Source organism: Silurus meridionalis, chromosome 24 (genome assembly GCF_014805685.1).
Source record: "Silurus meridionalis isolate SWU-2019-XX chromosome 24, ASM1480568v1, whole genome shotgun sequence".
NCBI classification, from domain to species: Eukaryota; Metazoa; Chordata; class Actinopteri; order Siluriformes; family Siluridae; genus Silurus; species Silurus meridionalis.
The window spans coordinates 15,088,610-15,112,239 of record NC_060907.1 but is presented as its reverse complement, the minus strand read 5'-3'; the positions used below and the strand labels follow the sequence as shown (position 1 = coordinate 15,112,239).

The window sequence follows — 23,630 nt, the reverse complement described above, 5'->3', positions numbered from 1 at the left end:
AGTAAAAGATAACACAAGTGAACACAACATGCAGTTTTTAAATGAAGGTTTCTATTATTGAGAGAAAACAAAATCCAAAAATCCTGTGTGAAAAAGTGTTTAAACCTAATAACTGGTTGGACCACCCTTGGCAGCAACAACTGCAATTAAGTGTTTGCGATAACTTGCAATAACAACACTTTGCAGGAATTGTGCTCCCCTCATCTATGCAGAATTGTTGTAATTCAGCCACATTGGAGGGTTTTTGAGCATGAACCGCCTTTTTGAGGTCATGCCACAGCATCTCAATAGGATTCAGGTCAGGATTTGACTAGGTCACTCCAAAGTCTTCATTTTGTTTTCTTTAGCCATTCAGAGGTGGACTTGCTGGTGTGTTTTGGATCATTGTCCTGCTGCAGAACCCGGGTTCGCTTCAGCTTGAGGTCACGAACAGATGTTTGGACATTCTCCTTCAGGATTTTTTAGTAAACAGCAGAATTCATGGATCCATTTATCACAGCAAGTCTTCCAGGTCCTGAAGCAGTGAAACAGCCCCAGACCATCACACTACCACCACCACCATATTTTACTGTTGATGTTCTTTTTATAAAATGCAGTAACTTTTATGCCAGACGTAATGAGACACACACCTTTCAAAAAGTTAAACTTTTGTCTCATCAGTCCAGTATTTTCCCCAAAAGTCTTGGGGATCAAGATGTTTACTGGCAAAACTGAGAAAAGCCTTTATGTTCTTTTAGCTCAGCAGCGGTTTTCGTCTTGGAACTCATTTTTGCCCAGTCTCTTTTTTATAGTGGAGTCTTGAACCCTGACCTTAACTGAGGCAAGTGAGGCCTGCAGTTCTTTGGATGTTGTGGGGTCTTTTGTGACGTCTTGGATGAGTTATCACTGTGCTCTTGGGCCACTCCTGGGAAGGTTCTCCACTGTTCCATGTTTTTGCCATTTGCAAATGTTTCTCACTGTGGTTTGTTGGAGTCCCAAAGCTTTAGAAATGGCTTTATAACCTTTTCCAGACTGATAGATCTCTATTACCTTCTTTCTCATTTGTTTCTGAATTTCTTTAGATCGCGGCATGATGTCTAACTTTTGAGGATCTTTTGGTCTACTTCACTTTGTCAGGCAGGTCCTATTTAAGAGATTTCTTGATTGTGAACAGGTGAGGCAGTAATCAGGCCTGGGTGTGGCTGGAGATTTTAACTCGGATGTGATAAACCACAGTTTTAACAAACACTCCCCCCCCACACAGGGCCATGTAGTTTTAGATCGTGTTTTCCCTCAATAATAAAAAAGAACCCTTCATTTAAAAACTGCATGTTGTGTTCACTTGTGTTATCTTTTACTAATATTTAAATTAGTTTGATGATCTGAAACATTAAAATGTGACAAACATGTGGCAAACACTGTTTCACACCACTGTATGCTGCCTCTGGGTGAAATTATACATAAACATGGTATTCGCTTCCATTGCTATGCTGATGAAACACAGCTGTATATTTCAGGAAAGCCAGATGAGAGAGAGAGATCAGCTTAACAATGTTGAGGAGTGTGTAAAGGACATTAGACAGTTGATGCTTGATAACTTCATTTTGCTCAACACTGATAAGACTGAATTACTGTTACTAGGACCACATGCAGCTAGAAGTATCTCTGGATAGTGTGAAATCTTAAAAATGAACAAGATGTTCTTAATCTCACTACATTATCTGTGTAAAGCTGCTTTAAGACTAAGCTCATGATTAAAAGCACTATACAAATAAAAATGAATTGAAATTTAATTAATGTGATTACACGGAGAGAAACAACCCTAACTGCTGATCTGCATTTCACAGACACGCAAATTACGCAAGCAGTGCCAACAGAACCATAATTACAATGTCCGAATTATTGTGTTTGGTACACGTTAAAAACTAAACACCACACCCCCACATGATTCTAGTAGATAGACTTTATTCTGAAAACTTGTGGAACTGAACTGTCCTCACAAGTGTAACAAACATACGCTTAAAGATACTTAAAGGAATGACAGACTTGACAAACATTTAAAAAAAAGACAGACAATTACAAATGAAAATCACTGTGTTGGACAGCCGTTGGCATCTAGATTCAGGTTGGTCTTTTTTGGCGAGGAGTTTGGAATATGCCACCAGCTTTCTGCGTTCGAGTCAGTAGAGCCGACTGCTGTACTGGAGTCTAGAGAAAATACAGAAGCACAAGCGAAATAAGAAATAGACAAATAATCTCAAAGGATTTCATAATCTTATATGCCATAACCCAGTTTTCATCTAATGTCAATTATCAAGATAATTTATGCAAAACCATAAGCAATACTATGTATTTTCAATTAAATAAATCAATTTAATTATACCCTAGAAATATTGCAACAACAACAAAAATTTTTTACATTTTCCTGCATTATCAGATAATAGCTAATAGAAATATGAAACAATTCCCAATTTTTTTATTGGGGAAAAAAAATAAAATCATTGAGGGAAATTCTAATTATTTAACACAAGGTTTATGTTCAGGGGAACAGTAAAGGCTGCCTTTCTGTGATTTATTTGGCTGAAATTTGTGCAATTTTTAATATACATTTACGGCATTTGGCAGACGCCCTTATCCAGAGCGACTAACAACTGAGCAGGGGATGGGTTTTAGGGCTTTGCTCAAGGGCCCAGCAGTGGCAGCTTGGTGGTGGTGGGATTTAGACCTGTGACCTTCCGATCCAAAGTCAAATGCCTTAACCACTGAGCTACCACCTATACATAATTTTTAGTTCTTCAAATTTGCTAAAGTATTTACAAGTCAAAACACACCTTTTAGTGATACAAGATAAAATCTTTTTTTTTAGCCATAGCCACACACGAAAGAAAAGTTGCAGAAATCGTTGGTGCACATGGTGGGTGATTATGAGCCTAGCTATGTTCTAGCAAACTTTGTTTAACTCTGAATAAAGTCTATACAAACTAGAGGCCGACCGATTCATCGGTTTTGATGATTGATATGCACCAACTGTTGATTGCTAGATCGGCAAAAAATTAATTGACAGTTTTTCCGGGTTGTGGCTGAGAAGGTCTGCTGTCATTATACAGTGCAAGAGTGGCCTCTAGAGGCAAATCACTGACACCACATGATGTTTGTTTGTCTTTTTTAACTCATTTTGGAGGCAACTGTTTTTAGATATTTGGAGTTACTTTTTGAATGCATGGCATTTTCTTCTATATTTATTAGTATATTCATATTTATTTCATTTAGCACATTTTCATGATTTAGTACTGTTTTATTTTTCTAATAAATTTCAGTATTTTACATGGTGTATGCTTATTTTTTCCCATACAGAATCAATTTTAATCAAGTGATTAATTGATTATCGACAAGATCCAACCTAGTTATCCATAAAATCCACTATGAGTTACCTCTAGTACAAAGCCCAGCACAGACCATAAATGAGACAATTCTCACAATAGTGCATTGTTTAACATTATTATTAAAGGCTATATATAATTACTAGTACTATTTTCCATGGAATCAAAGTTGAACTGGTGAATTAATTTCTATTAATTGATGAATAAGTTTTAAGTGGGATTTTGATTGCACAAAAAAAAAAAATCCATACTAGCTCAACCAAATTAAATTAGGTGCTGACTTATTTGACGGCTTTTAATGACACCTTAAAAAATAAAAAAATTTAAGATATAATATTTTGAGAAAAATCACAATTGCAAGACACTTTTCGCTGTGCATGTGGAAGATGCCATGGATGTAGAAGGACTTTAGGTAAGGATCTAGAAATACAGAAATTGTCATCAGCACAGAGAAAATCAGTAAATGGACACTGCAGCGGTTCTGTAGGAAACTTGTATCAAGGGCAAAAAACCAATAACAATAATGAAAAAAAGAAAATATAAAAATCAGACAGACATTGAGGAATAGAGCCTCTTTTGCAGTCTGAAAGGAACAACTGCGACAGCGTTTTACATTTCCACTTTGTGAAGATACTGATGTTTCCAGTATACCCGTGTAACAGTCACCAGATTTGGCTGCAATCCACAAAATCAACTATTCACCCTTTTGTGGGGGGAAAAAGAAAAAAAAAAAAAAAAAACCCCTATGGCACTACAGAACTTATTTCAACCAGTGGTCCAAGAATGAAACCAAGCCAGTGATTTCCCAAAAGGAAAGCGTAGGCACCACAAACAGTCAAAATGCACAGTACATTACCATCATCACTTTCTGATGAATCATCTGTAGATGGATCATCTGGTGTAAAGAAATAAAATGTACACGGAAAAAGACAGCAAATAAAAAGCTACAAATGTAGGTTTTTAGACCTACATCAGGACACTGATGTGCCTGTATACATACCTGGCATGGTTCCAAGGCTGGAGTTATCAAAGAACTGTTTTGGGCACTTGAGTGCCATCGGATCAGTGCCAGCATGGACGTCAAAGAACTTGCTTTTGGGAGAGTCGAGGAACGTTTTCTTAGGGGAGTTCACTTCGCTTTCTGTTAACAGCTGAGGCCGCTTGGTTGGGGTGCGTGGTGAATGAGGAGCTTCTTTCTTGCTTTCCCTCAATTTATATGCTCTGTTTTTCCATTTAGTGATCTCGTCTTGTTGTTTGCTCACCACGCTGGAAATCAGATTAGATTGTTTTTTTAAAGGGATTTCCACATCTGGATTTAAAACAAGCTGAATCAATTAAAATCAACCAACATACCTTTCAAATTGTGCGGTCTTCTTCTCCAGCTCTTCAATCTTTTTATCTTTATGGCAAGTTGAGGTTTTGGCCTGAGTGGCAGGTTTCGAATGAGGTTCCTCACCATCTACAACTGTTCACAAGGGCAGAACAAAGATTAGCCGCTGAGAACCAGCTAAAAAAAAGTTAGATAAACCTGGTAGACTCTGCTTACATGAATTCTCATCCTGCTGTTGGGTTTTTCTGAGAGTCTCCTTCAGCTTGCGGATCATGTCGCCTCGGTGATCCACCATGGACTGTAACTGTGCTATTCTACAAAACATCGGCGAAAATGTGTGAGATTTATTACGAATATTACGCCATTCACTATTTCACTTTGAACTCCAACCACTCATTTAATTTAAAAGAAAAAAAAAACCTCACTCTTTTTCATGACTGGTCGTTACAGCGATGTGGTCAAACTCCATCTTCACCAGTTTATCCTTTAAGGCCTCCATTTCAGCAGCACTGGGTGGCATCTTAATTTTTGCAAGAGCCTGGAAAACATCAGACATGCAGCAATTAGAGGATTCTTGTAACCTTCAAAAAATTAGCAAACGCTTGACTGAAACTACAATAAATGGACATTAGAGACAACCCAGATGAGGATGGAGGTACCTTCTGAGTCTGGTTCCTCTCAAGGTTTCTTCATGCCATCTTAACGAGTTTTTTTTCCTTGCCACTGGCTCGCTCAATAGTGGCGAAATTACAAGTATAAGGAGCAAACATATAGGCGCTAAACTTACGCATTCTTTTATACAACTTTATAACCGCTTTCTCTCTGTAAAGCTTCTTTCAGACAACGTGCATTGCAGTGGTCGATGAAGTACACAAACTATGTAGTAGAGTTAAATTAGAGATTCACTCAGTAAAAAATTACTCGAGTAAAAGTACAAAAGTATATGCCTTTAAGTATCCAAAGTACTATGATTTATTACGGCAATAATGTTCCCGTTATCATTTTTGTCACAAGACTCTTTAATCAATCATGTTTATGTGAAAATACAGTGATCTATTAATAAAATGATAAATGGGTCACTGATTGATAAAATCAGTGAAAAAAATACAATAAATAAAAATTCAGTAAATAAGCTCACGTGTGTTGTGGTGAGTTTGAGTCAGGCATTTCTTCCATCATTTATTCCTCTCTAAAATTGCTTTTGAACTGATGCTGAACTGTATGTTGGTGATCAGTAGATACACCAAGTGCCAATCAAACAAGTTCAAAACAGAGCCTAATCGGTGGATCACAGTGTTTGAACAGTTACTTTTTTTAATCCTCATAAATAAAAACTAACCACTGATTTTGTTAAATGTAGTTTAAAAAAATAAGATATTTGACTTTGGAATGTGGTGAAAGTCTCCCCAAATGGAAATACTTCAGTAAAGTACAGATACAGCTACTTAAGTACAGTAATACATTACATTTACTTTGATACAAATAAGAATGAATTGAAATGAAGTGAACCAAGTGTTCAGGTTACAAAACTGTTCAATAGTGTATGAAACTGTTATTAGCGCTCAGCACTCCTGATCTCCATTTTAAACCCACCTCAGCCTCAGTCAGCTTTGTTTGTAGGCTCTGAATGAGATCCTCTTTCTCCTTCAAAACAGAGCTCAGCTCTTCAAGCTTGTTGGCGTGTTGTTTATCCGACATGTCTGCCTGAGTCTTCAGCACCTCAATTTCCTTTTGAAGAACCTGAGAGATTAAGAATTAGTCACCTGGTGTTACAAGCAGGTCCGAGGTACAAGTAAGACTTAAGTCAAACTCAAAGTTTTATAATGCGCAAGTTTATGAAATGAAAACAGGGCCTCCTAAGGCAGATCCTTCACATGATTTACATCCGGGCTCATGCAACAATTTTTTAACAGTCCTTTGTGATTGTTGCTTGTCAGACTGTACAAACATGATCCCCCAATTCACACCAAGATATCTGTTGTCAATGTCGGACTGTACGACAGTTAAAAACTGACACGAACAGGAAAGAGACTCGTCCAAAGATGTGTCCCCATTGATCCATGTTGCCTTCAGACTCGCATTCTCTCGCTAATGGTAGCTTTCAGCAATAATCTAAGATGGTACTTTTAGGAGGTCCACTAAGGTGCACCTTTGAAGGCTGCTTCACGTCACATGCACTTTACAGCACAGTAAAACTCTTTCTTCGCCTATCCCAGCTATGTTGTGAAGCTGGGGGTCAAAGCACAGGTTTGGCCATGAAACGGTGCCCATAAAGCACAGAGGGTGTGAGTAAGAGCCTTGTTCAAGGGCCCCAGGAGTGAAAGCTTGGCAATAACTGGGCTTGAACAACCAACTTTCCAATTAGTAACCTAGAGCCTCAACGACTAAACTGCCACCACACCCTAGAACAGTGATCCCCAAACCCCGGGCCGCGGACCCGCACCGGTTCGTGGGTCAATTGGTACCGGGAACACGCATACATAAATTACATTATTTCCGTTTTATTTATCTTAATCTGAACCATGTTTTATTTTGAAAAATTACCAGATTCTCTCTGCCACATCTGTCTATGACTCACTCTAAGTATGTCATGATGCTTGCCTTGGTCACATGTCTTACCTACATCCACTACCTTCTTAAAGGGGCTCCGGCCGCTAACCCATAATACATTACCGCTAAATTGAAACCCCCAAGCGAGCAAAATGAACAAAAAACAATTTGTGCAGATCATTTTAACTTCAGGGGAGCGTATCTTAATGAAGCATTGTCCTGCTAGATCAGGTCTGGGTCTCCTAGCTGCAGTGAAGATAAACTATAACGTTGCAGTATCTTAGTACAATTCCGTTTTTCCGAGTTAGTGGGAAGATCATCAAATGTCCATAAACATTCAGCCATACATTCTACATCCAAATATCAGATAAACAGCCACCTGAAGAAAAAATGTCTTTGCTCCAATCTTACCTCGAGCTGTTTTTGAGCCTGCAGTAACTGAAGGGCGAGGCGCCGTTTGTCCTGCAGCAGGTCAGCCTCGGTTTTGGGCTTCTCACCACTCTGAGAAGGAAGCAGTGCGAGACTCTCACGCCTCTCCTGCTTCAGTATCTGGATTGACTCATTCTCCAAGGGCTTCAGGACAGAAACTGCACAGCTGTATTTATCCAACATGCTCTGCAAAAGAAAGATTTGTAATAAGCCTAAGCATTCAACATGCCATTCAGTGCAATATCTACTCTTAGGCATTTTGTAGAATCCTTACTTGGCGAAACGTTCTCTGGCGGTCTGTCAAAGCTGCGCGTCGTGCAAACTCTCGCTCCAAGAACTGAACTATGCTTGCTGTGCTTGCGGTTCTAGTCAGCGCTTTACTCTCCTCGCCGGCACGGGACCGGGCATGAAGTTCCTCAGAGAGCGTGACTGCATGTTTGGCAATACCGTCTTCCAGGAAGTCCAGAATGCTGTTCATGTTCTGCCAAGAGGAGAAGACTTTACTTAATATCCTTAAACAAATAATCTAATGCACATAAACTGGAACAAGTCTGTTTGGGTTGGTGACATTGGTGAATTATAGCTATAATTATTAATATATTATTAATAAGTACATAAATTATGGTACACAGACTATATATACATATTTTTATTTATTTTATTATAAATAAATTAAATTGCAACACACCATTATATTGATTCAATAGAGTAATCAATTAAATTGGCACAAATGAAATGGAATTGAATAGTTTATTTTTGTTAGACTACATTTCTGTAAAAATGTGTTTTACATTGAATTTTCTAAAGATTTCTTAACTGTTCTACGTATTTCAGCAAATTTGAACAAATGTCTTCATTCCTTCCATCCTTCGTTCATTCTCTCCCTCGATATGTGGAATTGTCAGGATTTTCTCGTTTGAGGAAATTCATGAGGATGGATATAAAATGCGAAAGTATCCAAAGTGCTAGCATTAGCCGCTAGCCATTTCCTGGTTAGCTGCTCGAACTAGCCCTAGGGATTCTTTAGCGTTTTCATGCATGTGCAAACCAAATCTTATTTTCGCAATGGAGTGACACTGTGCTAACTAGTCTCTTTTTTTTTTTTTTTTTATATGGCAGAAAATACAAACTGAAAATATGCCGTCCTGCCAGCTACGTTTAATGCTCAGATAAAAAACAAAAGGTAAAATCAAACCATCGTAACGCGGGGACTACCTGTAATTATGTACAAAATATAGTCTGCAATACCCATGACAAGTTTGGTGAGCTACACAGACCTGCAGATAGCACCTGCGTTTGTCCAACAACTCCAACATTCTCTGGTCCCAAATGTCCTGGAAGTCGGCAGGGATCACCTGGAGAGTTTGAGGAGCCTGAGCTCGGCGAATAAGCACATCGTGTAGCATTCTCTCCTCGAAGGAAGCCACATCACGGTGAATCTGTTTCATGAAGTGGGCCATGTGCAGAGCTGCAAGTCTTTGCAAGGCCACCTAAAGAGAAGAGTTGCTGGGTAATAAAACTTTTTTTTCCTACAAATTTGAATTGATTTACATTTTGTGGTCTTTGTAAATGTTTAAAACAAATTGGAACTACAGCAATGTAAATTACACCATCGAAATGTATCAAAACTTTAGTTTATTGAACACATTTTGTACTGAAACAAACAGATTTACCTCATTTTTTCTAAGCAGGTCATCAAGCTGACTTGTTTTGGAAGTCAGACATGTGAAAGCAGCTCGATGGGACATCGGAATAAATGGTAACAGCTGACAAAACACGGTATTTTCTTTACTATTGCCATCGGCAAGGAAGTCTTTGTGTTTGGGACGGTCGATGATCACCTGGAGCTTCAAGAAGGCAACCTTCAAAAGGATAAGACAAGAAATTGTATTAGTTTAGAATCTAGAGCAATTAAACAGAGTTTGAGGTTTGTACAAAGATAAGTTTTGCATACAAGTTTCAGAAAGTTACAAATGAACATAAAATCAAAACGCGATTCGGTTAGAAAAGCTCTTACTTTCAGTTTTTCATTGCAGGTTTCAATCTCAGAGATCATCCTCAGTCTTTCTCCATTAGATGGTGTGTTAGTGTGTTCATTCACCTCATGAAGAGACTGGAAACAGTAAAATCAGGGTTCAACACAACTTTACACAGCATGTGATTGTGTGTGTTATAGTTAAAATTTATTTTTATCGTGCCATACTCAATGTTCATTTTGGTGTGTTTGAGGGGAGGGAAATAAAGAAATAAAAGAAATAAAGAAACAGAAAGAAAGAAAACCAAAAAAAACAAACAAAGCAAGAAAGAAACAAAGAAAAGAGAAAAAGACACCTAGCTCTTTGCATAAAAATATTTTCAGAAAGATTTTCCCCCACAAAACTCTAAACATAATCATAATAAGATACATGCCAATATATTTCAGTATATGAACATGTTAACCAGGTAAGCAATTCTGTACAAATCCCAAAATTCCCACATAAAACTAACCTGGCTTAAAGAACTGACTTCAGATTCAAGCAGCTTGTTTTCCTTTTCTAGTCCTTCAGCCTTTTCCTCAACATGTGTCAGCTGAAACACAATTTGTAACGTTACATAACTTTTCCCCCCTTTCTTATGCATCACTTAACAGCTTAGTACTTTTTTTTTTTACCTCCTCGATTTTTTCCTCTAGCTCCCTCCTGAGCTGGTCTCGCTCTTCTCGGACCCCATGGAAAACCTCCTGAAGCTGATCTGCATGGGTCTTTTCGCTAAGCAGCTGCTCTTTGATGCTTCCAAGAATTTCAAGCTCTTCAGTCAGCTTGTGGTTCTGGAAACGGATTCAAAACCCAGTTGACAAATAGGAAAGGGACGTTTGTGAGCTCCGGTGGAAAAAACGGTGCTTCGCTTACCGCTTGTTCACATGTCTGAAGATCACGTCTCAGGTTAGCCGCCTCTTCTCTGGCAGACTCGAGCATCTCTTGGAGGTTCACTTTTTCTTCCTCAAGCGACGCGATGCGGGTCAGAAGATTCTGCGTCTCCATTTTGAGATCCTGAGTCTCGGAGGTGTTCTTCGCCATAAGCTGCTCTCTCAAACACAAAAGGTCTGTATTCAACTGGCTCATCTAAAGTGGAAGAGAAAAAGGAAAAACGTGTAGATTTAGAAGAAACGATGTGCTTCATGTAAAACGGTTTAGGACTATTTTATACTGGGCATGGATTACAAGCAACAAATGTACAAATGTTCATTGTACAGGTTGTGACCAGTTTTTTTTTTTTTTTTATTCGATTACAACATTCCGAAAAAGAAAAACCCAGCTCAACACGTTGGTGACTTGTGTTGTGGAATAATGTTCCTCATGATTCTCTGGTGTGCGGCCCGTTAGAACACCACCTGGGAACTTCTTTTATCAAGACCGAACCCATTCCATCAAAATTCCACACCCATGTTGTAAATAGCATGTGTCCCATCTGCACAAATCATGAAGTCCTGACTGGGAACGATGGTGAAATTCCCTTCGTGCAGCACTCACACAGTCACCACCCTTACAAAGGGGTTCAAAACGAGTTCGCACTGGTTCTGAACAATTTCCGACACACACTACTGGTACCAAAACTTCCCGTTTCCCTGCGCCACCCTGCATTTAACCACCTTGACAGGTTCTATTTCTTAAAATATACACTTGAGCAACTGAAACTTCTCTAAGCCTGAAATTAACCATATTTTCCATATTTTTTAATTAACAATTATGCATATAAAAGGGTCATTTACGCTACATGAAAACAAGCAATGGCGCACACAAAGCTGAATGGACATACCTGCTGAAGTAGAGGGTCCTTTCCAGAACTTTGAGCCACTGAGTCAGCATTCTGCTGTTTCTTCAGCTCCTCCTTCGTGGAATGGAGTAAGTTCTGATAGGCTTTTGACTGCAGGAGGGGGAAAAAAAATGAAGAGATTCTTAGTTTACATTTTCTTCTCCGAAACGTAAGAGGTTGCGAACCCCGATCCAGTTCGTTAAGTGCTCTAACCGTTTCAGCAGCTTCCTGAAGATCCTTTCGGAGTAACGTCCGCTCGTTCCTCAAATACTCAACTTCATCCTTAAGAGCCTGCATCTGTGAAATAAAGCAAGTAACACTGTAGATGTCCAAAGAGATCAGGATCTTTTCTAAATGATCTGGAGAACAATATTCAGGTCATGTTAATGTCACCTGCATAAACAGATGGGTGTAAATTAAAGATGTAATTGTTTTGATGTTAAATAAATATTTAATTACAATCTGATTGGCCTGCTGAATCTCTGCTTTGCGGGTGGCTTTAGGACTTAGTGGCTTCTGGTGCTTCAGCTCGCCTTGGACCTGGATGAGCTTCACAGAGTAGTTTTATTAAATGAACAAGTCTGCTTTCTCTATATTCTCCTGTTGTATTTCAACATAGATCTTTTTTTCGGACTGGCATACCTCTCTCACTCCCTGCAGGAGCTCCTGGAGACTCTCTCCATCCTCGTTCATGTTAGTGCTACAGGATGATTCCTTCATTGATGATCCCTCTCTTTCAGCCTGAAGTTCCTTCAGATGCTGTATCTTTAATTAAACAAGGGGGGTGCAAATAGAACCAACAATAAAACTACAATCTGATTGGAAGAAAAAAACCCTGATTGAATATTTTTGTGTTTATTAAAAATGAGCTGGGCTTCTCAAAAATCATAGATCTTCCCCACACTTTTATGTAATGCATTATACCAAAAAATAAACAATTTAAGACAATTCCTTATTCGAGATCAACTGATTAATCGGTTTTGCTGAAATCGGCAAAAATCCAAACAGATATGTTTTCCAGGTTCCCTTTCTGCTGGCATTAGGACAGTGGCCTCTAGTGGTGAAACACTGACACAACGTGCCCTTTGCTGTTACACAAGAGATTACGCACTGCACAGAGAGCCCTATATCATGTATAATCTATTAATTATATAATATTTATTAATAAATATTCATTTAGCACTTTTTTGGTCATAAAATTCAGTACTATTTTACATGCCATGTTATGTTTTTATCCAGTATCCATTTTATAAACTATTGGTTAATCGGTTATCAGCAAAATCTGCTATTGGTCGACCTTTATTCCTTACCATCTCACTCTTCTGCTCAAGGTCCTGCGTTAGCTGGCTCTTCTCCTCCCTCAGGCTTTGCAGCAGTTCCAGAAGTTGGTCTTTCTCCTGGGTGACCAGGGTGAGATCTGCCTGGATCTGCTCGATCTCAGCCATTTGAGCAAGACTCTCTTTGGTGGTCTCCGATAGAAGATGCTCTTTCTCTGCACATGTAGACTGAAGGGTCTCTCTTAACTGCATTACCTGTGGGAGGGAAAATTACACACATGGTGTAATCCCCACTAAAATCATACTCCAGCTTCCTCTTGTCTCCCCCCCCACTGGTTCTTTTCATTTTGGTTCTCCACCAGTTTGTTTGCTTGATAAATACTGTAATATTGTAAAACCCTCAAACAGGATCTCATATTGTAAAATGTAATACTAGGGGTGTAATGGTACACATATTCGGTCCAGGACTTCATTCTGTACACACGTGCGCTGTAGCTCGTTTTACGTGCAGAACATACCGTATTTTTCGGACTATAAGCCGCTACTTTTTCCCCACATTTTGAACCCCGGCTTGTTGTTCCCGGCTTATTTATGGATTTTTCCTGGGTTTTTCCCGGTTTCCCAAACTTCAAGCCAAAAAACTGAGCCCCATAACATTAGACCAATGAAATTTCCAAACGGAAAAAAAATTAAAAAAAAGAAAAAATGACTTTCTTGGTCGGCTACTGTTTAGATACAAGCCGTTGTAACGTGTCGAGTCTGGGTGAAGGGAGAGCTCGCTAACTCCAGTTGCAACAGAAATCATATAAGCACAGACAGGTTTCCAGAACTCGTGCCTTTTTATTTTTCTTGGCAACAGCGTTACGAATTAGAAAAAGAAACTTAGAAATGAGCATCAGAAAATAAGGACATATTCCTCGGTCTTGCACACATGCAGTAATACCGAAAATGCGGCTCTGCTCTTAAAGGAGCCACAACATATTTCACCCATGTAACAGACACTGTCTTTTGGTAAAGCCTGTGTAAAGTTAATTAGTTTCAGTGTAGACCGGTGCGGCTTATGTTGAAAATAAAAATCTTTGTCAAATTCAGTGCTTATATATGGGTGCGCTTTATAGTCCGGAAATTACGGGTGGTTAATATCTCCCTCAGGATTTGAATTCATTCGCAAATAAGTAAATTTGATGAATTAATAGTTAACTACCTTGTGTGTTTCTTAAATGAAGACATTTTTTCCAATGTAAAATACAAATCTGCATTACCCAAATGGGGTAATGATTCCTTTGTATTGGATTTTTAGATTTTTATTAAGATTATTTTTTTATTTAACCCAAGCAGGCATTTTATTTAAAAAATTTAAAACATGTAAACCTTTGATGTGCCCACTGTTATTAACCATAAATGTTTAAAAAATAAAATAATAATAATGTTTTCTTTCCCCAACTGTACCGAAATTGAAGCGAACCATGAATTTTGTGTACGGTTACACCCCTCCCTAATACTGCGCAAAAGTCAGAATCGCTAAACAAACAAGTAAAAAACGTACGCCGTCATACCTTTTCATTGGTTTCCTCCAATTCAGTCTTCAGCAGTACGTTCTCCTCTTTTGTCTGGTCTCTCTCTTCGGTCAGAGCAGCGATGCAGACCTGACGCCTTTCCAACTCTGCTTGGTTATCCAGGTCCTCTTTGGATTTCTCAGCCAGAATGTTCTCCTTTTCGATCGTAGCAGACTGGAGCTCACCCATCAACTGCATCAGCTGCGAAAGAGATTCGATTACACTTTTCTGCGCCTCCTAGCAGATTCCCACTAACTGAGAAATAGGAACAACATGAGGATTACCCTATGAGTCTTCTCCTCCAGCTCACTGCTCATCTGGGACTTGTCCTCTCTCAGGCCCAGCACGATCTCCTGCAGTTGGTTGCGTTCTTCACAGAGAGCGGACGCACTCTCACGAAGTGCAGCATCCTCATCAGCGCCTTTGGTACGCTCGTTCAGAAGCTCGTCTCTCTCCGCAGTAGCGGACTCGAGATTCTCCCTCAGCTGCAGAATCTGAGAAAACATCATTACTTAGCGTACATTTCTTAAGCTTTAAGGACAATTTTCCCAAAACATATCATTCTGTCTTCACCATGTCTTCCTTCTCTTCCAAGATATTTTTCATCTGGCTCTTTTCTTCTCTCAGACCCTGCAATACATCCAGAAGTTGGTCTCGTTCCTCAGTAAGAGAGCGGATGCTTGCATGCACTTTCTCCAGCTCTTCAGTATTCTGAGAAAGAAGCTGCTTTTCTTCAAAAAGCGCTTTGAGTTCTTCATTCAGATGGGTAACCTGGAGTTAGGTGCGAAAATAAATAATGTATTCATGTATTAGCAGTAAGTATAAGAGTATAAGTACTCAAAATTATAAGTGCAAATTTAAGCAAAAAGTACAACTTTTTCAGATGGATGCCAAAAAAAAAAAAAGACAAAAAAAAAGAATGTCAAATTTATTTTGAGAACCGATGCATCAATGCCTTGTGATGATCCAACAAGCAAACACCTGAATTTTCAGACCCTCCACAAGTTTGCTCTCCTCACTGTTATCCGTCTGGGTCAGTTTGGACTCTAGCCGATCCTTCTGCCCTTCGAGCTCACGAATGTTCCTCTCTAGTTCCTTTATATTGGCGAGTGCTGACCTCAATTCTGCTTGAGACTCAATCATCTGCATTAAATCAAAACAAGTAATGAAATATTTTCGGATTGTTCTATACAGAAACAATACAGAGAAACATGTTTTACCATTTCCACATTTTCCTGTGCATCTGTCTTCAGCTGCTGATTTTCCTCGGTCAGTGCTGCCAGTTGCTCTTGTAGCTGCTGTAGCAAAACAACTTTTTTTTATCTTCACATGTCCTTTGAAGGCATTGTATTATTCCATATATACCACATTGCTCAAAAATAAGGAACACGAACTCACAGTATAACACCAGGTAAGTATAAACATATATGAATAAGTAATTGTGAATCTGATTGGTGCAAATGAACATGACAAGAGGTCACTGGAAAGGCAACAGCAAGGCAAACCCCGGACAAAGCGATTGTTTTGCAGGTGGTGGCCACAGACAATTGCTCTCTCTATATGACAGTCAATGTTTAGAAAAAGGACACCATTTGCCTCTCAGCAGACGCATGCCCAGTAGTACACCCTACTAGAGGTCACGCAATTCATTGGTTTTGCCGAATAATGGGCACCGATATATTGCTTGAGCTATTAACCATCCAGCAAAAATAGTTTTTCCGGGTTGCTGAAGGTCCGCTGTCATTAAACATTACAAGAGCGGCCCCTAGAGGCAAATCACTGATGCCACGTCTGGGACCGTCGTAACAATTTTATTTAATAAATTTTCAATTTGTGTATTTCGTTCAAGCTCCAATGTGCAATTAAAATGTTCCCTTGGAGCAATATATATAATGAAATCTAACTCACTTGTTGAAGTTCATCTTGTACACAGGTGGCTTCTTGTTGTGAACTGATATCACCCAGAGTTGCCTTCTCCTGCACCTGTATGAGCTGAAGTGAATATTCATCAGGTCCACCATCCATTGATACTTTACAGTTATGTTTAGTATGAAATCTGTTGTGTTACCATGAAATCTGAAAGTGTTACCATGTCATTGCTCTCTTCCAGATCTTTCTTCAGCTGGCTGTGTTCTTCTCTCAGACTCTGAAGAATCTCCTGAAGCTGGTTTCTCTCCTCGGTCACTGAGGTAACTGTGGTACGAAGGATCTCAACTTCTGGTTCACAAGCTCCCTCAATCTCCTTGCTCGAAGGCTGCTCTCTTTCACAATGAAGAGAATCGAGTTCTTCCTCCAGCTGCACTGTCTATATAGAACATACATAAATATGCACTTAACTTTCTGTGGAAAAAGGTATAAAAGCGACCCGACAAAAATAAATCCATTCCTTTGATTTGCGCATGGAAACTCACTTTTTGGTTAGCTTCTTCCAAAGATGCCAGCAATTTGCTATTTTCCACAGTCAAGTGCTCCAGGTCTGCTTGAGTCTTTGCAAGCTGCTCAGCAGTTTCAATGTGCTGCTGGCTGACTTCAGCTTCCTTCAGCTGTGATTCAATCATTTCACTTTCCATCCTGACGAGTTCCTCTTGGGCCTTTTCCAATTCATCTTTGAGTCTTGCGCTTTCTTCGTTCGAGGCAGACTGGGCGACGAGCGAGTTGCTATTTTTGTCTTGCGCAGCCTTGAGAGTTTCCGAGAGCTCACCAAGCTGGGAATAAAACAAAAATCACACCCATTACATCACAGCATATTGGGGAAAATGTGTTTGTTCAGAATTTCTTTTTGTTTTTTTTGTCAAAAGAAATAACACGGGAGCATTATAATACATGTAGCTGAAACAGTACATTTATTTAATAAAAATAAATAAATAAATAAATTGTGGGGGCAAATGTCTGTAGCTCCGAAACTCCAGTTCTGTAAAAACAAACTATAAATTGACATCATCCTGTTCCAAAAGGAGATGGATCATAAATATTACGACTGTAAACAGCTCTATTTATAGCCATGAAACAAGCATGTGATTGTCAGGATTTAGGTGTGTTTGTTGCTCATCAGGATGAACTTTAATGAAAAGGTTTAGAGCAGGGGTGTGGGAATGTTTTGGGGTGCCTAATACATCGCTCGCAATCTACTGGACGATCTCAAAGGTAGTGTGGGTAGATCGCATGACATTAAAAAAATGTATATTCAAAAAATATTTATGCATTTTTAATAGTAGGTAGATCATTTTGACAGTCATTTTATTGTAAGTCGCTCGCATGCTGATAAAGTGTACACCCTTGGTTTAGATAAAACCACACAGAGTAATGAAAAATCGGCGCAATTAGACACGCTCCTAAAAGCCACCCTCCCTCCACATGTATTATACAATATTTTGTATATATATAAAAACACAATTATATTTTTTTCTTCAGTACTTGTATTTAGGGCTGAAACAATTCCTCAAGCAATTGGATAACAAATTAGTTTAATCCATTTACAGATGTGCACCGGCTGCTAAACTCTGGACAGGTAACACACAAGACGCTGCAGAATGAAAAATAGAGGAACGGAGAAAAAGGCCAAAAGGAATCACCAGAAAGTTTCCCAAGTTTGAGATCATTTCACGCAAATTTTTTTTTAAATATATTTTTATTTATTTAACCACATCGCGATACTGTGAGATTTAATACACAAATACATGAGTGAGAATAATGAGTTTTATTAAACAAAATGTTTCCCATAACCTACGATTTTCAGTGATAAAAATAAACTTTTCCAAAAAGGAAACGAACGACTTATTCATTTTAAAAGACCAGTCTTATTTTTTTCTCTCATTTACTATTGCTCTTTAATAAAGAAGTACTTATCAGATTTATCGACAGAATAATCGTTAGAATACTGGATTACTAAAATAATACATCTTTACTTTGCAATGAGGAGTTCTATCTCTCTCCCTCCATCACTCATCTAATTATTCACTAACATTTGTTTCTCAGACCACTGACCGCATCCTTCTTTCCCACACAGACCAACCAGGACCTTCCAAAAGACTGCATTAGGAATGTCTGCTGTTTTCAAAAACGACAACAATCAAAGATACTTCTACAGTTTAAAGCCCCAAGCACGATGGGGTCCTACCTTGTCAGTCGTGTCCTGAAGTTCTGCTTTAAGTAGGGAATTCTCCTGAGTCAACTTTTCGACTGCCTCCTTAAGATCCTGAATCTAGAGATGAACAGATTATTACATAACAGCAACAGAAACCCGAACGCCAGATCACATCCCGAACACGTGAGTGCAATACCTGTTGTAGATGAACTGCATTCTCCTCATTAATTATGCAATTCGAGTCGGAAAACTGCTTCTCGTTCAGTTCCGACTGGAAACGGATGATCTAATAGTAGAATCACATTAAAAAAAATTATAAAAATAAAATAAAAAAAACAAAACCCTGCTAAAATTAATCCTAAAACTCCAATGCTTTGCATGTGCCTTGAATTAAAAACACAAATTCTTCCCTCACCATCTCATCTTTTGCCTCGATTTCACTCTTCAACTGGCTTTTCTCTTCTCTTAGTCCTTGCAGAATCTCTTGAAGCTGGTCTCGCTCTTCAGTCAGAGAGCCGATCGTGCTCTGCATCCTCTCCGACTCCGAGTCGAGAGCTCTCTCATTGTCTCTTTCAGCGTGCGCTGCCTCCAGATCCTCTTTCAGCTGCTTCACCTGGAAACCAAACAGCTCAGTTAAGAACATTCTGGTGCACCAAGCATGGTGGCGGCATTACACAAATTTCTGTATGTATAATTGGCTGGTATTAATGTAGCTGGAAGCCATGCCATCCACCTATGTCTCGGTTACAATCCGCAGATGAATTGCTGGTTTGGATGATTGGGTTAATGCTGTTAAATCAGGGTTCTTCAGTGTTTTTAAGATGGATTAGCTACTGGGGCATGTATGTGTTTGTATCAATGTATTTAGGAACTCCTCCACTAAAGAAACTTTCAAGGAACAATAGTTTAATGCTTAATAAATAAAAAGTGTTAAAAACGCACAAAGAACCCAATCGATGGACATTTTCCCTGGAAATTTCGGTAGAAGTTCTTGCATGACCTGTGCTGGTTTATGAACCAGGGTTTGAGGACCAATTCAGCTGATGCACCAATGTATTTCAGTTCCTGGACTACACGCAGGTCCCGAACGCCGCAGGCATACGTAGCAGCGTGGCCTCTCCACTGCCATATACAATCAAAATCATTGTTTTGCCAAGTTATATACTGCTTTGATGATTGATCACGATGGGGTTTGTTAGTTTTTAAGACTCCACTGTAGGCTAGGCCATGTCTCCACATACCACATTTAAGTTATGATGGGCTCAGCATCTCCATCGCAAGTCGAGGACTACCTGTATAGGGTATTCAACAAAATTGAAATGACCTGAATTTGCAGGTCCTCCACAGCACTGTTTTCAGCTGTATCCGACAGTCGGGACTCCAGTTGAGCGTTTTCCGCCTCCAGATGAAGTATTTTCACCTCTTGCGCTTTGGTCGCCTCCAGAGCTGCCCTCAATTGTTCTTGATTTTCAATCATCTAAAATTTCAACGCATAAATTCAAAGTAAAAAGGCAACAAGGATAAAAAGCCAGTATAGTCATAATATCCATGTTAGGCTGCAGGCAAATATGTGACAAAACAATGATAGAAAACAGGATTTGTATTTACAAAAATCACATGCATACCAGTTCCACATTTTCCTCCATGTCGGTCTTTAGTTGATCTCTCTCCTCCTTAAGAGCCTGCAGCTCTAGTTGAAGGGACTGAACATTCTGTGCTTGCTCAGATTCTTTACTACAAATTGCTTCCTGGAGCTGGTTTCTCTCTTCAGTTATGGTGGTCAACTCTAAAAGATGCCTCTCTCTTTCACAACCAAGTGATTCCAGTTCCTCAACCAACTGCACAGACTATGAATAAAAAAAAAAAAAAAAAAACCATAGACGATTATAAACCGATGAACATCTAAGCAGTCAAACTTTATCAACTGCAAATTAAGTGTACTGACCTTCTGTTTAGCTTCCTCCAAGGCACTGAGAAGACTCCTGTTCTCCTCCAAAAGGGATTCCAGGTTTGTCTGGACTGTTGAGAGTTGCTGTGCGGTCTCAGTGTGCTGAATTTCCTTGAGTTCTGCATCAGCCAAATCCTTCTGGATTTTCTCAAGATCTGCCTGGGCCTTCACAGCCTCCCCTTTCAGTCTTTCATGGTCCTCAGTGGCGATTGTCTGAGCAGAGACAAGATTGTCCCGCTCCTCTTGTACAGAGTAAAGCTCACCTGTGAGCTCACACACCTGAGAACAGATGATGCACAACACAAGGAATGATGATGATGTTTAAAGGGAATGTACATGTGTAAACTATATAAATGGATTTTTAAAAATTATTAAATTAAGTAAATGTAACTAAAAGTCCAGAAGTAAAAAAAAAAAAAAAAAATTATAATAATAAATACATGAAAAATTATAAAGGAAATCTGTGAATTGTCAGTCAACAGGGTCCATTTAGATATACACCACAAAAAATAAATAAAAATGCATTTCTGTTGTTGATACTCATTAAATTTTATTAAAATTCTCCAAAATTAAAAATGTAGCTGCTCCAATAAGGAACCTACAGCTTCCAGCATGACCAAAGTATACATCCAAATCCAAGCAAAAGAGCTCAAACAAATAATAAAAGCTTGGCCATTCTGCTCCTTGCAACAAAAGAATTATAATTATTTCGCATATAGTGGTCCGTAAAATAATTTTAGAGCCCAATTTACGCATCCTAATATTAATATAAATAAATATTATGAGTTCTTGGTACGGTAAGTAAAGTTCTCACCTGTCTCAACAAATCATCCACTTTAGCTGGAAGTTCCTCTAGGGCTTTTAATTCTTCGATTTTGCTTTGCAGAGCTCTTTCACTCTCCTGGCTCTTCTCAAGTTCTTTCTTTAATTCGGCAACGGTTTTCTCCAACGTCAGATTATCAAGTACATCTTATTTAAAAAAAAGAAAAGAAAAAAAAAAGTTTATTCAATCACAGATTCAGTTTTTAATCATTTCTATTTAGATTCTGGCTGCAACAACAAATCGATAAATCGATAATGAAATTCGTTGTCACGAATGCGGTTATTGTTTAGTTGTTCATGAGCAGCCCAAAATAAACATTATATTTTTCCTCTTATCAAACCCGTTTGCTTGCTGAGTTTCTCCGGTCTGTTCTGATACATCATTTAAAAAAATTATACAAAATCTAATTATATATTGGTTTTATATAGTTATAATAGGCAAATCATCCAATATATATATATATATATATATATATATATATATATATATATATATATATATATATATATATATATATATCTCTCTCTCTCTATCATGAATGAAGACTCGTAGCCACCCACTTTTAGGAACTTTTCCATCCAGAAGAGCAGTGAGCTTGGTGTTCTCATCAAAAGCCCCGAGAAGCTCTCTCTGGAGGTCAGCCTGCATTTTTTTGAAACGGGATTTCTCGTGCTCTAGTTGGCTCCGCAGGGATTTCACCTCGTTCTCCATTTGGCTGTACTGAACGCCCAAAGTCGCCTAATGTAGGGAAGGGAGAGAGAGATAGAGAGAGAGAAGGCGCGAGAGGTGTCAATGTGTTAATAGCCATTAAGCTTGAGTTTTTTTTTTTTTTTTTTTTTTAAACAAAATCAGCTTGATATTTACGTCTCTTTCTTTAAGGGCGAGGTTCTCACTGCGCAGGAAAGCCCACTCTTTTTTGGTTTCCAAACTGAGCCCCTCTGCATCGTCTAGCGATCGACGTAGCTGGGTTACCTCCTGAACAAGGTCCTTACCGTTCTGTACAAAAACCATCCCACACACACACACACAATATAAAAGCGACGTTCGATCACAATGAGACTCATAACATGCTAAACTTAAGCTCCAATTAATGACGTAAAAAATGGGGAGGAAGTTTAAAAAAAAAAAAAAAAAAAAAGAGCATTTCCTATATAAGAATTCCTACACAGAAAGTCAGGAAGTTTACACCAAACCCAGAATTCCCCACCTGTCATGTCTTTATTCCCCACTAGAGGGAAACACCCACACTTGGAGAACCACTGTACAAGTATCTTCTTCTGGCTTCTCCCATTAGGGGTTGCCACAGCGGATCATCCGTCTCCATTCCCCCCCTGTCCTCTACATCTGCCTCTTTCAAAACAACTACCTGCATGTCTTCCCTCACCACATCCATAAACCTCCTCCTGGCCTTCCTATTTTTCTCCTTCCTGGTGGCTCAATCAGCATTCTCCTACTGATGTACCCCATGTCCCTCCTCTGAACATGTATAAACCATCTCAATCTCGCCTCCCTCACCTTGTCTCCAAAACGTCCTACATGCGGTGTCCCTCTAATAAACTCATTTCTAAACCACTGCACAAGTATATGCCGTCAAAAAGTTATATGAAGGAGCCTCCACTTTGCAGCTTAAGGGCACAAAAATGGTTCCTGACTTTCCCTATGAGATTACTAATGTTTGGATCGTCTGCGTGAATTTGCTTCTTTTTACATACCAAAGTCTGCAGGTCAGCCACCAAGTCGTTCTTCTTTTTCAGCTCTCCTGACATCAGCTCCAGATCAGACTATGGAAAAACAGCAACAAACAAAAAAAAGTTGTTCTACTACACTGTCAAAGAGTTTTGCCTTGGAAACTGATGTGTAGAACATACGCATACACGTACCTTCAGCTTTTGGACCAGATCTTCAGCATCTGTTGAAGTGGTTTTCAAAGCTGAAATCTTGGCCTCTAACTCTCGCTAAAACACACAAAGCATCAAGAAAGGCGCTGCGTTTAGTAGATCCCATAAAACAGACATTTACACAATTTAAATAATGCAAATATTGATGTATTTAAAACCCCAAAGACCTCATAGTCTTTCTTGCTCTCCTTCTCCAGGTTCTCAAACTCCTCTGCGTCTTTGCGTTCTTCAATGTCTCTCAGGAGAGTCTCTTTGTCGTTCAGCAGTGCCTCGTTGTCTTGCTTGAGTTTCATGATATCCTGAATCAGGAGCTCGACTCTTTCCTTCAGCGTGTCCCGTTCGGCAGAGATCACCTCCTGTTTAGAACGAAAGGCGATTTAGGCATGCAGCGTGCGTCCTGATGAGAAGTAACCAGTTCTGACAAATGCACTAAAGTTTTTAAAATATATTAAAAACATGCTTTTTGTTTTCCATTCAGAAGTTATTTTTGAGAAATGTATCATAGGCCAGCTTTACTTAGCATTAAAACAGATTAGGCCAATATCATCCAGCATTACTTGGTATTAAGCCTTAATTTCACCATT

General features: G+C 39.0%; 1 protein-coding gene across 3 annotated transcripts in view; it reads right to left on the bottom strand.

The window, feature by feature from the left end:
- Positions 1-1,924: 1,924 nt before the first annotated feature.
- The window catches only part of cenpe (centromere protein E), a 30,038-nt gene continuing 8,332 nt past the window's right edge, over positions 1,925-23,630 (bottom strand). The window contains exons 18-57 of one of the 3 annotated variants that reach the window (XM_046838367.1): positions 23,214-23,402; positions 23,029-23,103; positions 22,861-22,929; positions 22,013-22,144; positions 21,709-21,886; positions 21,140-21,294; positions 20,323-20,604; positions 20,003-20,224; positions 19,702-19,854; positions 18,793-18,990; positions 18,574-18,663; positions 18,411-18,494; positions 16,705-16,998; positions 16,383-16,598; positions 16,202-16,285; positions 15,514-15,591; positions 15,275-15,436; positions 14,867-15,064; positions 14,578-14,787; positions 14,294-14,494; positions 12,771-12,992; positions 12,103-12,225; positions 11,920-12,009; positions 11,674-11,757; positions 11,464-11,571; positions 10,557-10,769; positions 10,319-10,474; positions 10,156-10,236; positions 9,686-9,781; positions 9,342-9,530; positions 8,946-9,158; positions 7,943-8,149; positions 7,651-7,854; positions 6,283-6,429; positions 5,115-5,227; positions 4,906-5,003; positions 4,713-4,824; positions 4,360-4,625; positions 4,216-4,254; positions 1,925-2,187 (exon numbers count right to left, since the gene is read on the bottom strand). In XM_046838367.1, coding sequence (XP_046694323.1) covers positions 2,069-2,187; positions 4,216-4,254; positions 4,360-4,625; positions 4,713-4,824; positions 4,906-5,003; positions 5,115-5,227; positions 6,283-6,429; positions 7,651-7,854; positions 7,943-8,149; positions 8,946-9,158; positions 9,342-9,530; positions 9,686-9,781; positions 10,156-10,236; positions 10,319-10,474; positions 10,557-10,769; positions 11,464-11,571; positions 11,674-11,757; positions 11,920-12,009; positions 12,103-12,225; positions 12,771-12,992; positions 14,294-14,494; positions 14,578-14,787; positions 14,867-15,064; positions 15,275-15,436; positions 15,514-15,591; positions 16,202-16,285; positions 16,383-16,598; positions 16,705-16,998; positions 18,411-18,494; positions 18,574-18,663; positions 18,793-18,990; positions 19,702-19,854; positions 20,003-20,224; positions 20,323-20,604; positions 21,140-21,294; positions 21,709-21,886; positions 22,013-22,144; positions 22,861-22,929; positions 23,029-23,103; positions 23,214-23,402 — 6,150 coding nt within the window. In that variant the 3' untranslated portion in view covers positions 1,925-2,068. The remainder of the gene's footprint in view (positions 2,188-4,215; positions 4,255-4,359; positions 4,626-4,712; positions 4,825-4,905; positions 5,004-5,114; positions 5,228-6,282; positions 6,430-7,650; positions 7,855-7,942; positions 8,150-8,945; positions 9,159-9,341; positions 9,531-9,685; positions 9,782-10,155; positions 10,237-10,318; positions 10,475-10,556; positions 10,770-11,463; positions 11,572-11,673; positions 11,758-11,919; positions 12,010-12,102; positions 12,226-12,770; positions 12,993-14,293; positions 14,495-14,577; positions 14,788-14,866; positions 15,065-15,274; positions 15,437-15,513; positions 15,592-16,201; positions 16,286-16,382; positions 16,599-16,704; positions 16,999-18,410; positions 18,495-18,573; positions 18,664-18,792; positions 18,991-19,701; positions 19,855-20,002; positions 20,225-20,322; positions 20,605-21,139; positions 21,295-21,708; positions 21,887-22,012; positions 22,145-22,860; positions 22,930-23,028; positions 23,104-23,213; positions 23,403-23,630) is intronic. The other 2 variants (XM_046838368.1, XM_046838369.1) reach the window with 2 other exon arrangements.